At 33.1% G+C, this 17582-nt stretch overlaps 2 protein-coding genes across 2 annotated transcripts; one reads left to right on the forward strand and one right to left on the reverse strand.

Annotated features, from left to right (window-relative positions):
* Positions 1-157: 157 nt before the first annotated feature.
* LOC125055692 (iron-sulfur cluster assembly 1 homolog, mitochondrial) lies at positions 158-1118 on the reverse strand. Its single transcript, XM_047658173.1, has 3 exons — positions 979-1118; positions 512-803; positions 158-432 (listed from the first exon to the last, which is right to left on the reverse strand). The coding sequence occupies exons 2-3, from the start codon at positions 801-803 to the stop codon at positions 329-331; spliced, it is 396 nt and encodes a 131-aa protein (XP_047514129.1). The 5' UTR covers positions 979-1118; the 3' UTR covers positions 158-328.
* A 1045-nt stretch (positions 1119-2163) lies between these two features.
* On the forward strand, positions 2164-16992 carry LOC125055963 (translocation protein SEC63 homolog). The gene is made up of 12 exons (XM_047658753.1): positions 2164-2410; positions 2603-2934; positions 3248-3418; positions 3939-4145; positions 4806-5034; positions 6242-6535; positions 7381-7507; positions 8806-9023; positions 9722-9921; positions 11236-11401; positions 12212-12333; positions 16809-16992. Exons 1-12 carry the CDS (start codon positions 2287-2289, stop codon positions 16857-16859), a joined length of 2241 nt encoding a protein of 746 aa, XP_047514709.1. The 5' UTR covers positions 2164-2286; the 3' UTR covers positions 16860-16992.
* The last annotated feature ends 590 nt before the right edge of the window (positions 16993-17582 follow it).

Genomic DNA, 17582 nt, shown 5'->3' on the forward strand with positions numbered 1-17582 from the left:
ATAGTTGAATATTATTATTTTTTTACTAGTTTGTTTGTATCTGAACTTTTCTTACCATTGATATTTAAACTAAGATTATTAATGGTGTGATAACTTTATTTGCATATATCAAGATTAACCTCAAATGGTTAAATTATTTAATAAATTGAACAAGCAATAATTTTTCTATTATACTATAATTAATAAAAAATAAAATACTAACTATATATACATAGTACTATTTCCTCATTGCAATTGTAAAACAAAATGTAGCAAGAGGTAACAGAAAGTAATCTTAGCTAAATTTATTACAGAACTAGTTAAACTGTCTATCACAAAAAAAACAATTTTATATACTAAAAGATTCTCCACAACCGCAGGTGCCTTTGATATTTGGATTATTGAATACAAACTCTGACGACAATTTGTCTTCCACAAAATCCATTTCAGTACCTGAAATCAAAATTAATGGTAAAGTTCTTAAATTGTGTCAATTTATAAATATTAAATAGGATAATGAATTATTACAAACCTAATAACGTCAACTGTGCCTTTCTATCAATTATAATAGTCACCCCATCCTGCTTAACTTCTTCATCAAGCTTGCCCCTTTCTTTTGCATAATCTAATGTGTACGATAGTCCATTGCAACCCCTTTGACGTACTCCTACTTTCAATCCTATAAAACCCTTTGCATCTTCTTTTGCCATAATTTCTCTTACTTTCTGAACAGCTGACTGAGTTAGGACTAGAGCAGCTCGTGAAGGTAGAACGCGTTTCTTCACAGCTCTGACCGTCGCACTTGCTATTGTTTTAGTGGCCATCTATAAGCAGTAATAAGAACTCGGATGAAATAAGAAAAAATATCATTGGGATATTAAGAATAAATAAGGTTTTAACAACATTGGAACATCAAGTTTCATTATGTACCCTAATAAATTCAACGCTATATTGAGGGAATGCACTGTCTTGATAAGTAATAATATTATGCAACTTCACCTTATTTTTCTGTAAATGTTTATTCAAATTTCAAAACACAAAATATAAGTTGACATTTTGAAAATTTAGAAATCAAATCGTAATAGAAAATCTGAAGTCTGAACTCTGAGTTAAATTTGACAACTTGTCAGTTGTCATTGAAGTTGTTAGTTGGTTCGTGAATTGAGAAAAGAGTAAGGAAATACACAAAACAGCTCTTGCCATACATAATATTATTTACCTGTAATTTATTTACACTACCACAGGGACCAAACTTTTAAAATTTGTTTTGATTTTCTTTTTAATAATTTTTATTATTTATTTTGTAGGTTAAGAAAATTGTAAATACTGTATACTTGATTGTAAATAAAATAAAATAAAAATATGATTTACCTGTGGCATTTTTGTTCAAAGCGTCAAATATATATTTTTCTCTTTCTTCTCTCGTTCCATTGCATTTGACGAAAGACAAACATTTTGAAGTTATACTTCTTTAGGCGCGTTATGAAAAATTGATGAGAGTGAAATTTTACGATGCGCGCGCACCGTGACACAAAATTATCAGTATGAAGTTGCCCACTAACGAATTCTTTTTAAACCAGATGGGCGCCGAGCGTGCGCGAGCGAGATGAAAATAAGACAATCTACAAGTAAAAAGAAATAGAATATGCGTGAAGTTAGCAGCTATGCCAATAATTTTGAATGACGATAATGACCTTTGTGGTTAAGATAATTGACCTTTTAAACAAATAAAGGAGTTTTAATTATTTTTTTCAAAGAAATTTACCTAGTTAATAAATTGAATGAGTAATATAATAAAATAATAAATAATAATAATAATAATTATTATTATTAATTAATAATTGAATATATACTTAATATTATTAAATTATTAACGTTAAATATTTACTACTAATTATTTAATATTTAAAAAAAATAAAGAAAGCTAAAGAAGTATAACTTCTTACGCGCGTACATAAGTACACGCACCCTTTTTTTTAGTTGAACCTAACTAAAAAGTAAAATCACTCAAAATATGTGACTAAAAATAGCATATATGTATACCCGAAATAAAATTTTAAGCATATTTACTGATAAACAAATTGTATCACTGACTGCGTTAAGATGTCATCGTAGTCTAAAAGACTAGTAGCTAAATATCTTACATTGTCACACTGTACCGTATGTTTAAAAAAAATTAAATGACACGTCAGTTTCACTGCTATTGACACTTAATGCATGTTGTGTGATGTCAGCTGAATTTTTAAGTTTTAAAGTAATAAAATAATGTACCTAAATTGTAAATTGTGTTATAATATTTAATTAATAATGGGAGGACAAAAATTCGAATACGATGAGAGTGGATCTACATTCTTTTATTTTGTTTTATCATTTCTTGCATTAATTTTGGTTCCGGCGACATTTTATTACTGGCCAAGGAAACGAAAAGAAGGTAAATTCCACGATTTTTTTACTCGGTGATTTAATTTTTGCTTAGGCTTTGTTGTTGAATACTGTCATAATAAGATTTTCAGTCATCAGTAACAAGAAATGCCAAGGCCTTTGAATGTACTGTTATGTTGGAATAAATTTGGTTGTACACCACACTTTTATAATACTATTATGATAACTTTTGTTTTTACAGATCCAGAAAAATTAGCTGAACAATGTCAGTGTCCAAGTTGTTTAAAGAAAAAGATAATTATAGAACAATCACAACCATACAAAAACTTCAAAAATTTCCTTATTATATTGGCTATAGTATCAGGGTGGGTTCTATTAGGATTTCTTACAGTCAAAGTTTCCCAATTTGATTATGAAATGTCCAATTTTGATCCATATGATATTTTGGGTTTGCCGCCTGGCGCTACTCAAGCTGAAATTAAGAAATCCTATCGTAAACAGTCTCTTATATTGCACCCTGACAAAGAGACAGGAGATGAAAAGGCATTTATGAGATTAACAAAGGCCTATCAAGTAAGTATAACTTCTTTTGTAACATAGTCGATTTGTATGTACTTAATGAATAAAGTTAAATACCTTTATAGGTGAGAAATTATAAATATTGAAAGATTTTTTAACTTCAAGAATTCATAGAAATATCTTTATGGCTATTTAATTGATTGGTAAAGCTGATAACGTAGCATACAAATTGCATTTATTATCAAAATGTTTCTTTTGTAGTAATTAAATAATAAAAAAGTAAATAAATTAAATTGCATGATAAAAAACAATGTTGATGTGTATAAAATTTACATTTTAAAATTCAATAATTACCTGAAATTTTAAGGCATTAACGGATGATGAAGCTAGAAGAAATTGGGAGAAATATGGCAACCCTGATGGGCCAGGTGCTATGAGTTTTGGCATAGCCCTGCCGAGTTGGATAGTAGAAAAGGAAAATAGTGTGTGGGTGCTTGGGCTATATGCACTTGTTTTTATGGTGGCTCTTCCCACTGTTGTAAGTTTTATTTGAATAATTATAATTGTATCATATGTTTTAATAAAAATTATAAATAATGTGAAAATGAAAATCAGCACACTGTTGTTTGTTGTTGCAATAATATAAAGTGTTCATGAAAAATAAATTGATCAGTTGAAACTGAAAGAAGACTCAATTTGTTTTTAAGGTGTTAACTTTATTACTGGACTTAATGCCCCATAACCCCTAGATGGGGCAGTGAATCTTTTTTCTTTCTTTTTTTTTTTTATTTTTTTTTTGGCTTTTTATGCAACTGTACGAGTTCAGGTTTGCCTGGAACGGCGGACAGCGGTTGACGAAGACAGAGTCTTTAGTGACCTTTCATGTTTTACACCCATGAAAGTAGTTTAGATTTGACGTTGGATCCGAATACTTTAACGTTGATTCATTGCCTAATAACTTATGTAACCTGATTTTTAAATGTATGTCTTTGTGTAAGGTAACAAAGTGTAATAAATAAATAAAATAATATTAAATATAACCAAATTTTAAATTGCAGGTGGGTACTTGGTGGTATCGCTCCATACGTTACTCTGGTGAACAAGTGTTGCTAGATACAACTCAGATGTATTTCTTTTTCTGTCATAAAACTCCATCTATGCCATTGAAAAGGGCCCTTATGATACTTGCAGCATCATGTGAGTTTGATAAAAGGCATAACTCAGAAATAATCGAGAGAATAACAGACAATGAAGAAGTGCCCAGTGTAAGTATTTCTAGACTATAGTTTTATTGTAAATTATACTTCAGTACTTTTTATTACTAGGGTAATAAATTATTATCTTGGTAAGGGCACATGTCTATGCAATGTTTTATTGTATTTAACATGCCTGTGTTTAAATTGATAGCATATTGGCCTGCAAATGTGATATCATCACTTAAAAATTTACTTTTTGTGTTTATCCTAATGTATTTAAAAAAAGGGTGCGTATACTTATGTACGCGCGTAAGAAGTTATACTTCTTTGGCATTATTAAAAATAGTTTTTGATTGCATGCAAATAATTAATTACAATTAAATAATCAAAGACTGGAAAAGGAGTCGTTATAGTCAATAAAGTTTACATTTGAAAAATTAAATAAATAAATATTTATTATTATTCTCTTACATTAAGTGAAAAAATTAAATTCTATTATTATTATTCGAATTTTGTTTTTAAATTATGTCCAATGCCGTAGCATCTTCCGTAGGCAACTTCATTCTGTTAATTTTGTGTCACGGTGCGCGCGCATCGTAAAATTTCACTCTCATCAATTTTTCATAACGCGCCTAAAGAAGTATAACTTCAAAAATATTGATGTAATTTTACATTTACTACCATACATATAATACCTCCTCTTTTTAAAAGTATATATGTTCCTTTTAGTTACTACGGGATCTGCCAAACCTGGGCGAGAAAAACAAAGAGCAACCATTATGTCGACCATACAGTATTAAAGCTAGAGCTCTACTACACGCACATTTGTCACGTATGAAGTTACCAGAAGACACGCTAGAAGTGGATAGACGGTATATTGTGTCACGGTGCCCGGATCTCATTGTTGAGATGGTCAACTGTGTGAACCAGCTCATTGCATTGGCTTATGCTAGACGAAGTAAGTTTCTTTTCTGCAATTAACTACTAACCTATACAGACATTCTCACTAAGATATACCAATTGAAATGGAGATGGACGGGTCATATGCAAAAGAAGAAGAGGCCGATAACGTAAAAGGTGGGAGGACGAGAAGAGTTGCAAAAGATAGAGAACAGTGGGAAGGGTTCGAGGAGGCCTTTTGCCAAGAGGCACACCAAACTCAGAGATATACTGTAGTGAAAATATATTAAAGATCACAGATCGTAGAGTTTTGGAATATAAAGGCTTTATTGTTATTTAATAACCTTTGGGAGCGTTAAAGTATTACGTCACGCAATTTTTGGATTATTGAGCCCCCCCCCCCCATGTGACGCGCCGTAACGTTTTTCTGTACCCAATAGTAAAACGTTTCGTGACCACTTAGTGACTATACCTTAAAGTTACCATTATGTGGTGTAAGGTAGTGGAAAGTCGACAAAAATATTAACAATAACCCGTAATTCGATCCCTGCCCCGCATCGTAACGTTTTACAAAAGGACCCCCCCCCAAATTCGTTACGTAATACTTGAACGCTCCCTTAACTATATACTAGATGATATTTACAAATTTGTATATAATTTGATATAGCATTTTATATAAAAATCCATGTCATAAATAATAAATTAATGATAAATAAAGTGTGTAACAAACATACTTTATAGATTTACCCGTAATGTAATATTTTAAAATATAAACACATATATGTATATGTTCTGTCTTAATTTTTATACAATTTAATTAAAACATGATTTTTAACATTTTTATCCAAGTATTATCACAATTTAATAGAAAGAAAAAGTATGCTAAAATAGTAAAGTTCAATTGTTAATCGTTTCGTTAACACTGATTTATCCTTTTATCACAGTGTTACAAGAGAATTGTTGTTTACAGTCCCTATAACGCAGACCCAATAACGCGTTTTCCATCACACATATAACGCAGAGATATTTTTCTGTTGTGTAAAATTTATAATGACTTATGAAGTCCATAATTAGTTTTGTGTTATAAAATAAAACTAAATAACTTTATTAGTATAGTTTTTGAATTGTTGAAAAAAACGTTTTTACGAGAATACTCCTACAACGCGATTGCCTATAACGCGGTCCGGGTCTACAGCGTTATAGAGGTTACTGTATAAACATCGATTAAAATTTTAAAGAAAGTTAATATATATTGAATATTTCAGTACCTCGTCTCCCAACAATAGAAACAATAGAAAACTGTATGAAACTATCACCTATGATTGTGCAAGGACTCTGGGAGTACAAATCTCCATTGTTACAACTGCCATACATAACAGAGGATCATTTAAAATACTTTACAAATAGAAAAAAGCATATAAAATCACTTCTACAATTAGCACAATTACCAGGAGATGAGAGACGACAGCTGTTAAGGTTTTTGAATGATGAACAGTACGAGGATCTGGTTAAAGTGCTGGGAAATATGCCGTACATACATTTCCAGGTCAATACTGAAGGTAGGTTCATCCTTTTCAGAATACATTTTATATTCAATTTAATATATGTTTTTTAAGTGATTTAAAGATTTAAAATTTAAATAAAGGTTATCTTTGGGGTTTAATTTTATCAATATTATATAACGTTGGCCTAGTAGCTTCAGCGTGCGACTCTCATACCTGAGGTCGTAGATTCGATCCCCGGCTGTGCACCAATGGACTTTCTTTCTATGTGCGCATTTAGCATTTGCTCGATCAGTGAAGGAAAACATCGTGAGGAAACCGACATGTCTTAGACCCAAAAAGTCGACGGCGTGTGTCAGGCACTGGAGGCTGATCACCTACTTGCCTATTAGATTTAAAAAATGATCATGAAAGAGATTCAGAAATCTGAGGCCAAGACCTAAAGTGGTTGTAGCGCCACTGATTTATTTTATATAACATTGATCGGTTAAATATTTTTTAGTTAGTTTTAGAATTTAATTGGTCCTAGGTTCGATTTTCAGCAATCAAGTTGTTAGTTTGCAATGTATTTATCAGTGTCCATTAATGAAATCGATCTGACGTAAAGACATTTAATAATTTTTCTTTCTTTCCTTTTTTAGTGTTGTTTTCGGTTAATAGTCAGAGATTATTTATAGGTATAAATGTTTCTGTATAAAAAAATCGCAAGTTGTACCAGAAATAAAGATTCTATTAAATGTTTTTATTTACACGAATGTCATAGTAAATATAAAATTCATTATCGTGTATTACTATAATAATTTTGTACCAATATAATTATAATATTTATACATTTAAGACCACGTGAAACTATATGCTGTTTATGTATTTAAAGCATTTAATATGTAAATGAATGATTTCAGTGATAGATGACGAGAACTCTACAGTGGTAACAGCGGGTGCAATTGTTACTGTCACAGTGCTATTACAGAGAACGAATATGAAAGAACTTTTTGGTGATAGCAGTATCAGAGAGAAAAATAAGATAAAGTAAGTCCAGATTTATTATTTAAAGATTCTACGACTCATTGGTCTAGTGGTTAGTACCCCTGACTGCGAATCCATGGGTCCCGGGTTCGATCCCCGGCTGAGGCGAACATCGATGTGATGAGCATTTGGTGTTGTGCTTAGGTCTTGGGTGTTTAAATATGTATTTATATGTCTATCTATCTATAATATGTATGTATATCCGTTGCCTAGTACCCATAACACAAGCTTCACCAGCTTAGCATGGGACTAGGTCAATTGGTGTGAATTGTCTTTAAAAAAATAAAAATAAAAAAATTGCCCTCAAATAATTGTGATTTCTTTATATGTGATAATATTAAAACAATTATGTGTTTAATTGTATTAAACTAACGAAAGAAGTGTTGGCTTAGTGGCTTAAGCGTGCGGGCTGCCTGAGGTCGTAGGTTCGATCCCAAGCTATGCACCAATGGATTTTCTTTCTATGTGCGCATTTAGCATTTGCTCGAACGGTGAAGGAAAACATCGTGAGGAAACCGACATGTCTTAGACCCGAAAAGTCGACGGCGTGTGTCAGGCACTGGAGGCTGATCACTTACTTGCCTATTAGATTTAAAAAATATTATGAAACAGATTCAGAAATCTAAGGGAACTAACAAAGTTGTAGCAACACTGATTTATTTTTTTATTTAAACTAGTGAAACAATTGATGCTTAATTTTAGTTATTCAAGTAGCTCTAGTTACAATTCCGAATATTATATTAATAAATTAATACAATTATTAATAGTATTTGTTTCGAGAAATAGCTAGAACTAGCTTAACCTTGCTTTAAAATGTGCCTTAAACTTACTAAAGCTTGGTCGTAGATCAAAGGTATTTGTTTGAAATTTTCAACGATAGCATGAAATTTAACCACGAGTTTATTAATACAATTTTACTTTAATTTTTTTGAGTTACATCCCTAGAGTATTGCCAGATGAAAGCACTTTATTCAGATATTTTTTTTCACACACGCGAGCGTGTCGCCGGCATTTCATTTCATAGCAGTAATAAAATTTATTAAAATTGTATTATTAAGTAATATACTCTATTATTTAAAGCATCCCGTTCACTCAGTAACCGTACAGTATTCTTTCATCTCTTTCCGTCAAATGATGTTTACGCTGTGATGAAAAGAGAGATGAGTATTTTATTAAGACTGATTTTTTATAAGTTAAACAGTCTTTGAAATAAGGAATAGGGACATGGTTTTGCATCTGTTTCATTGTATTTTAAGCGGGAAAAACACTTTTTTAACAATCCGTGAATTTCTCTTAATTAGGGAAGAAGAAGAAAACGTGGAAGGTGATGATAAAGAAAAGGATAAGGAGAAGAATGACAAGAAAGATGTGTTCAAGCGGCCGGTTTGGATGAAACAAGGCAAGAAAATGCAGAAGAAAGGCAAAAAAGTCGTCAAACAAGTTAAAGCAGCTCCACCTACGCCCCCACCAGCTGATGTTAAGAAGAAAGAAAAGGAACCAAAGAAGAAGGATGATGATGGTATAAAATTATTTTAGTAAAACAAATTCGGGCTGTTTCGAACATTTATAACTCAGAACCGACTGGTCAGATTTTGTAGGTAAAATATACAACAAATTACAAATGAACAAATTTTAGACCACAGTTTACTAAAGTTTTTTTGTTGGGAAAATATATTATTTATAATAAAAACAAATCGTTCAAAATCTTAAAATTATTTTATGGTTATAATGTAATCTTTATTTCTGTTACAAATCTTAATATATATATATTTCTTGTGTGCGTGTGTATGTGACTGAACTCCTCCTAAACGACTGGACCAATTTTGATGAAATTTTTTGTGTGTCTTCAAGGGGATCTGGGAATGGTTTAGATTCACAAATCAGCCCGCCAGATGTTAAGGGTAGTCCACCCCTAAATTTTTATTTTTATTTTTTAGACAACATTTTTAATTTCTATTTTTTTATGATACAGCATTAAAAAATACATACAACCCCTAACTTTCACCCCTCTACGATCAACCCATATTTTTTTATTATAAATGATATACATGGCGAAACGACGTTTGCCGGATCAGCTAGTTAATTTATAATTCTCTTTGCACCGACTACAAACAGGTACACACATAAAAATCAAGACAAAAGAATACAAATGGAAGTAATAAATAACACACAAATTTATAATTTATTGTCAGTCATAAATCTTTTGTCGTATTTCAGGCGAAGAATCAGATGCGAACAGTTCCGATGAGTCGGGCACGCATAGCGACGCGTCGGCGAACGAGTCGCGCGATAAGTCATCCCCGGAGGATGATGATGATGACCAGTGGGAGAAGTTCCAGAAGAGACTGCAGAAGCGGGAAAGACTTGAGGGGAGATCTAAGAGTTCCCATCCTGTACACTGTCCTTACTTCCCATTGGTGAGTGTAGTCAAATATATTGGTTGCATGGTCCAGACATATTTTTACGTTTTGTGTTATATGAAATCTGTAGTATTGTTACGAAGACGGGTCGACTGCAATGTTTCTCGATTTTTCCACTACTTAGAGAACTTTTCAGCAGGCTGAAATGTGATTTCTGACCGTTTCTCCGAGTATATATATAATTGGAGATGATATTGACGTCTCCATAGATATTGACGTCGTCATTGGCTGCTTAAAGCTACGGTTTCCTATAAAAGCGTTGTTAATAACGGCCGTCTTTACGGTGGCCAAGCTGTGGTTTCCTAGTAGTGCGACCGTGTTATTTCAATTTCGTTCCACAAATTTTGCTTCATCTGAGCTTGTCTGTACTCTTTGAATTTTATATTGTACAAAGCTTCATGATTTTTAACAAAATCAATTAATTGTTCATCATTTTCGCTCGTCCAAGTCATTGTATTAAAATTAATATGCGCACCGCTACACGCGAAAAACGTTGAACTACTGTTATCACCGCTATGACGGCCGTCATGCAAATTACAGCACCGCTATTTGACGTTACGGTGAGACATAACGATCTCTAGAAAACCGACTCCGATGTTATTTATAGACAACGTATGGGTGACGTCACCCAACGTTACATTACGGCCGTTAGATAACGGCACCGCTTTTCTAGGAAACCGTAGCTTTAGCGGGCGTGATGCGGGCAAAGTGCGAGCACAAAAGACACGAATAATTATCGTACAGTAAATTATTTAGATTGATTCCTTTTAACACTTCAAATAACACTATAGCTTAAATTATAAAGAGCAGCGGTCCATCATCTCGTCACCACTATACTCCACTGAATATTCAATCAGAAATACCCTGCGCCTCGTGCGGCATTTGCTCTGCTCTAATTGGTCGTAACAATATCAATACGAATTTTTTGTAAGGTTTTCAATAATAGAAAGTGTGATTTCTGAGTAAGGTGATATTAGAATTTCAAATAAATAAGAATAAATGTGATTTGACGGTTTTAAATTTAATTAGACGAAAAAAAAATAAGACATGAAAAATTTTGCGTTTGTTTTTAGAAGACCGATTGACGGATATTTTTCAAAGTCTGTGGTTTTCATTTTTAATTGAGAAACTCAAGATATTTTTGTGATCGTACAATTCCCCCATTCTAAAATTAGAGTTATTATTTGGTGTTTTTCCAAAAGTACCCGAAAAATCATAAGATAATTTTTTTTGTATCAAAAATCCCACTAACTCTTATTTGGCGGATAATTTCCTTTAAATTTAGTCATTTAAAGAAAGTCGTATTGACAGGAGAAACAAGAGTTCTGGTGGTGTTATATTTGCGATCGCAAATCTCACACGCTCCTAACTGCGCCGGCGCATGTGACAGCGCTCGTCGACTCGCACGAACTTCAGCTGAGATTCACAGCGCCCCGTTGGCCTGGTGTCTACACTCTGGCTTGCTGCCTTAGATCTGGTATGTTAAGTGTTTTTAATAAAAGATACTTTATTTCTCAAAGAATACTCACTTAGTGAGAAAATTTAGAGTAATTTAGTTATGTACATCGTGTTGTGAAATTATTTGAAAATAAACTATATAAAATAAAAATATTAGTTTCTAACAATATGTACAATATTTTTTACAAAAGTATGTCGCATCGATGTTACAACAGGCATTATGGGACTAATGAATAGTAATAATTTCTTAGACGCTCGTTCACAGACATAAGTAAATGCTAGAAGGGCCTTGTTGATGTTTTGTAAATACATTAATTATTCCATTATTTTATATTGAAGTTTTACGATTTTTACAGATATAGAATATGTTTGTTTTTATTTTTATTGTTGTTAAATAAACATAATTTTATTTATAGGTTTTTAAGTTTTGCAACATTTTTTATAATTTTATCAGTCTTTAGACGTCGCAACGTATAGCGATGATATATTTCTGTTTCATTTTCCCTCTTTCAAGAGGAGTTTATTGGTCTGGAACTTCCAAACCGTACATTGTTTTACTGAGAGTCAACCATAGGATTTTTTTTATGTAACAGTAGGAAAAATGGGCAGGAGACCTATCTGGTGTTAAGTGATCGCTGCCCATAGACACTTAGATTGCCAGAAGGCTCCCAAGTGTGTTGCCGGCCCTTTTAAGAATTTGTACGCTCTTTTATTGAAGGACCCTAAGTCGAATTGCTTCAAGTATATTTTTAAAATGATGTGTTTGAATGAACGAACTTGTTGTTCGAGATAATAATTGTGTATGGGTTTAAAATGTGTTGTTCTTTAGATTCATACATCGGTATGGATCAGCAGCAGGATATGAAACTGGATGTGAAGGAAGCAGCAGCAGTTCCAGCTGAACATCCACAGTGGGACCTCTCTGACTCCGATTCGGATCATAATGACCAGGTAATTCTTTTATTATTTAAGATTTTTATTAAAATCTGTCTTTTTTTTTATATAACAAGAGGCAATCATCTGATGTTAAGTGATACCGCCCATGAATACTCACATTGCCAGAAGGCTCGCAAGTGCGTTGTCGGCCTTTTAATTAATTAGATTGAAACTGGCGAAGTCGGGTTGGGTAGGGCTTGTCGGACATACCTGGACCCAGCCTGTCAGCGTACCCCTTCGGAAGAAGGGCTTAAATATATAATATTCAATTTAAAACTAAAAACTCGAATAAATCAAACTATGGCGGTGAAGTATATTTAGTAAAAAATAAACACTTGATATTGTTCTTCAAGAGTCGGTAAGCAGAACAGCACGCACACAAATGTAATTTCCTATCTATGAGAGCACACATAACAAAATGCATAGTAGTACTATTGGTGGCAAGGCAGAATACAAAATACAATCCGTATCATCTCGACGTTCCACAACTGACCGTTTTTAAGGCAGTTTTTGCCACGCACCACTATGTGGAACCAACTGCCTACTGAAGTATTTCCGAAGTATGTCCTTCAAGAAAAGAGCGTACCAATTCTTGTAATGGTCTTGGAATTAGTATCCCAGTAAACCAGTGCAGATAGCCTTTAAAAAAAATAAAAAGTGAAAAAAATAATAGTAGGATGAAATAAAAATAGGAGTTTTAAGGGTAAAAAACGGTTTATCTCGATTTCCGGCAAAACTAAAAGTCCTATCGAAGAAAGTTAAATGGCAAAGTTGTAGGTAATAAAAACCTCAAAATATATGTGAAAAATTCAAAAAACCAAGTTTTTGGTTTTTAATTTTTATCTTTTACAATTTTTTTTTTAACGAAATTTGGTGAAAACTTACATTTCTAGGTCCTAAATACGCTGTAATTTATTTGATTAAAAATATTTATTTTTTCACCTTATTTTGAACCTAATTTTCAATCGAAATTCACCCGTCAAAATATTTTTTTTTTTTTCAAAAAGTTGGTGTGCTTTCAGTTCGTTGAAATCTCTACTTTCCTATGGTAAAAAATATATATATATTACCATAGTAAATCTTCTCAGAAAATGCAAAAAATCGTATGCAGTAACGCCCAGACCCGTCATCCCCTTCCCTACTTCTCTGACTACGTTTCAATTTTGCAAGTCCCTTCATATTCAAATTGGGTCTTCGCATTCACTTTCATACAATAAAACCTTAATGGCGATCGTTAGCGGTCATTGAAAGTAAATTATCAGGATTTTGCTAAATCATTGCTTTTACATAACTTTAATAGCGTTTAAATTCAGATCGCAATAAACTCGGTTTAATAGCCTGCATTGAAGCCCTGCATTTGGGTTCAATGCATTTCGTTAATCGGCTTAAATAACGAGACAAGATTTAAGAAGTCTAAATAATATTTATAAGAAACTAGCAGACCGGCCAAGCGTTGCTGTGGCTAAGGTTTTTGTTTATTACATAGTAGCTAACTATTCAAGGGAAACGGTAGGAGAACACCAGTCATGGGGACCACCATGCTTTTTTGGTGGTTATGCCATTAAATTGTAGCTTATGTGAAACGTTGGTACTTTCAACACAGCGCCATCTGTTAGAACTGTGACTATCAAATAATAAACAAATATTTTGCAATAAAATAATATTGCGGGTATAAATTGAGATGTAAGCTATCCTATCTTTAAAGTTGGATCAAACTACACGGTGTGCAAATTTGATTAATATCGGTTCGGTAGTTTAGGAGTCCATCGCGGACAAACAACGTGACACGTAATTTATATATATTAAGATTTCGCGCGTTCGAATTATGCTATGTGCATCTAACATTCGCTCGAACGCTGAAGAAATACATCGTGTTGAAACTGCCTTAGACCAAGTCGATGGCGTGTATCAGGCACAGGAGACTGATCACCTACTTGCCTATTAGATTGACAAATTATCATGAATAAGAAATCTGCTCAGACCTAAAAAGGCTGTAGCGCCTTCTTCTTTCTTCTTTATTTCCGGTACACTCTTGATAGAGCAGTCGTGATCGATATGTAGTAGTAGTATTAGAAGGAGCAGATGTGGGGCGCTTCATGACGTTACGCCATCGTTGCCTATTAGAGGTCATTCTGCTGCACTCATCGAACCGCCTACGTCAGACTTGATCTGGTCAGTCCAACGCGTAGGTGACCTTCCGTCTAGTGTCTACCTTCCCTTGGACGACAAGGTGTTCTATGGACTGATCACCACACCGAGATACGTGTCCGAAGAATGTAAGGATGCGAGATTGTACTGTTGAACAGACGCTTAATACCGAGTTCTAGAAGTATCGAGAAGTTTGTACGAAACTTGGTCCACGAAACCCCAATCATTCTCTTCAGCATCACATTTCCAGAGCGTCTCTCTGCCTTTCCACATCTCTCAAGCTACGTATAGAAATATGGGGAATATAAGTGTCTTGACAAGCCTGGTCTTCGTGGATTTTGTTATATTGCTGTTTCTCCATATTTTTCGCATCTTATTTATTTATATAGAAATACTAGCTGACCCGGCAAACGTTGTTTTGCCATGTAGGTACTTTTATTATTTCTAGGAAACATTGTTTTAGTTCAATAAAAATAACTATCTACAATAATTATAAAAAAATAGGGATTCATCGTAGAGGGTTGAAAGTTATAAGTTAAAAATCTCTAAAAAATAAAAAATTTGGTGTAGACACCCCTTATCACTTAGGGGTTTGTAAGATAGATAGTAGCCGATTCTCAGACTTACTGAATAAGCATTAAAAAATCATAAGAATCGGTCAAGCCGTTTCAGAAGAGTATGGGAACGAACATTGTGACACGAGAATTTTATATATTAGATATGGTCATAAGTAGGTTCAAATGTGTCAACGTATCATTGAATAACACGTGAAGCAAATCGCGGTTACATTATTTCGTCATGTTTATTTTGGCATAAAAAACAATTGTTAAAAATGGGATGTCAATGCCCTCATTAAGCATCTTAACGGTAGCGGCGGGTAATTTATTTTCTCAAGAGATGCGAAAGGACAATGCTTTAAAAGTTCACGTGTATTGATTAAATATTTGTTTCTTTAATGGTTTAGCACAGCGGAGCTAAATAAAGTGTTGAGTAATTAAAGAATGGATATTATTTTCGTACATAATAGGTTAATCAAAATGGCGTCTTAAGCGAGATACGGAAAGAGATTCCATATGATATGAAAATAATGCCGTTTCTTTGGAAGTTTTACCTTGGACAATCTCAATGCCAGAGGGCTCGCGAGTGTGTTGTCGGCCTTTTAGGAATTGGTCGAATTGGTTCGGAAATACTTCAGTGGGCAACTGGTTCCACATAGTGGTGGTGTGCGGCAAAAACAGTCTTAAAAATGCTCAGTTGTGGATGTTGAGGTGATACGGGTGGAATTTCGTATTCTGCTTCGACGTTCGATGATGAAGTTTATATATAAAACCCTATATATATAATATAACAATTAAATGATTTAATAAATGAAATAATTCCTATATTTTTGTACCGCGTGATCCCAAGATTGCCCTGGTTAGGACTAGGTTCAGTATTGTCGTGGGAAATTATTTATTTTGTATTCCTACACCTAACATAAATGATATATGTACAACAAAAAACTTAAGGCCAAAGATGGAACACATATAATATACAAAAAGGTTTAAATATTAACGAAAGGAAAAAATCAATATTATTAAATACGTAATACCTAATTCGGCTGTTCTGTGTAATGGTGTGTATGTGGGGTGTCCTTATGATGCAGGTGATTTACCGCTATGGATATTCTTAATACTCCTTATAACCATATACCGCGATAGCTTAAACAAGTAAAGGTTTAAATATTGGTCGTTATATCTGGGCTGCGCGATACAAAACTGAGTTTTTTTGGATAGTTGGTGTTGATGCGAGGAATGTCAAACATAGCATGATTATGAGTCTGGTAGACAGGAACATGGAAGTGCAATTTTTCTAGAAGTTAATTATAACTTATAGAGTATAGATGGTCATGGTATCATGTCCCATCTCTCCCCTCGATCAGTCCCTGAAGTAAAAGTGTTGGAACAGAGGTCTCCATGGGCAGACTTGTGCTCTTCTCCTCATATAGTCTCTATATATATAGTCGTTTTGCCATGTATATCATTTATAATAAAAAATAGGGATTGATCGTAGAGGGGTGACAATTAGGGGTTGTATGTATTTTTTAATGCTGTATCATAAAAAAATAAAGAATAATTTTTTTATCAAAAATTAAAAAAAATATTAGGGGTACCCTTAACATTTAGGGGGATGAAAAATAGATGTTGTCCGATTCTCAGATATACCCAATATGCACACAAAATTTCATGAGAATCGGTCGAGCCGTTTCGGAGGAGTTTAACCACAAACACTGCGACACGAGAATTTTATATATTAGATATATGTTAATATGATGTTATTTTTCATGAATATGTTTGTTTCAGGGGGACAATGAAAGTGAGTTCACTACGGACGACGAGGTGGAGGAAGAGTAAATAACATATATTTATTTAATTTTTATAGAGTTTTTAATGTACGTATTGTATGGTTTGAGAGAATGAATATAGTATCTTTTATATTATAAGGATTTTATTATGGACAAGCATTTAATAAAATAAAATTAATTTCTTTATTTTTCTCATTTATTAACTGAAAATTTAGACTCAGACCTTTCACTCTAAAGTACTCTTTCGTCACTTTCTTTCAAATTGTGTTTACGATGTGATGACAGCTGATTCAGTTAAAACTTGCAATTAAAATCGGGGGAAATAATTGTTTCAAGTCGGTAGGACAACTGATCGTAAGCCTTAGTGCGATTAGAAACAAAAACACTGCTCTCATATTGCATAACACTGATTTTCATTTATTTATCTGAAATTATCGATTATGTCATCAATAAGAATCTGTATATATTCTTCGTAAACACTTTCGACTTTAACCATTAAATTATACATATTTATAACAGTACTTATACAGAAAGCTTGCGAGAGCTTAAAGCTTCACAAGTAGCGAGGGTATCGTCCTCGGGGCTGGTGGTATTAAATAGCAAGTTTTAAAACTAAAACTTACAGTAGAAGAAAATTAGTTTCCTGTTATAATGATTTGTTTTAATAACCTTTGTACTTTTATAACATTTGTGAATAGCTTTTTTAAGCACATATTTTGATAATTTGATTATTTTGGTATAAAGAACATTACAAAATGTCTGCTGTAAAAAC

This window comes from Pieris napi, chromosome 14 (genome assembly GCF_905475465.1).
Source record: "Pieris napi chromosome 14, ilPieNapi1.2, whole genome shotgun sequence".
Taxonomy (NCBI): domain Eukaryota; kingdom Metazoa; phylum Arthropoda; class Insecta; order Lepidoptera; family Pieridae; genus Pieris; species Pieris napi.

Coding starts and splice junctions, on each gene's coding strand:
- LOC125055692 (XM_047658173.1), bottom strand. CDS start 803: ATGGCCACTAAAACAATAGCAAGTGCGACGGTCAGAGCTGTGAAGAAA. Junction 433..511: donor GGCACAGTTGACGTTATTAG/GTTTGTAATAAT, acceptor TTTTGATTTCAG/GTACTGAAATGGATTTTGTG.
- LOC125055963 (XM_047658753.1), top strand. CDS start 2,287: ATGGGAGGACAAAAATTCGAATACGATGAGAGTGGATCTACATTCTTT. Junction 2,935..3,247: donor GATTAACAAAGGCCTATCAA/GTAAGTATAACT, acceptor TGAAATTTTAAG/GCATTAACGGATGATGAAGC. Junction 11,402..12,211: donor GGCTTGCTGCCTTAGATCTG/GTATGTTAAGTG, acceptor GTTGTTCTTTAG/ATTCATACATCGGTATGGAT.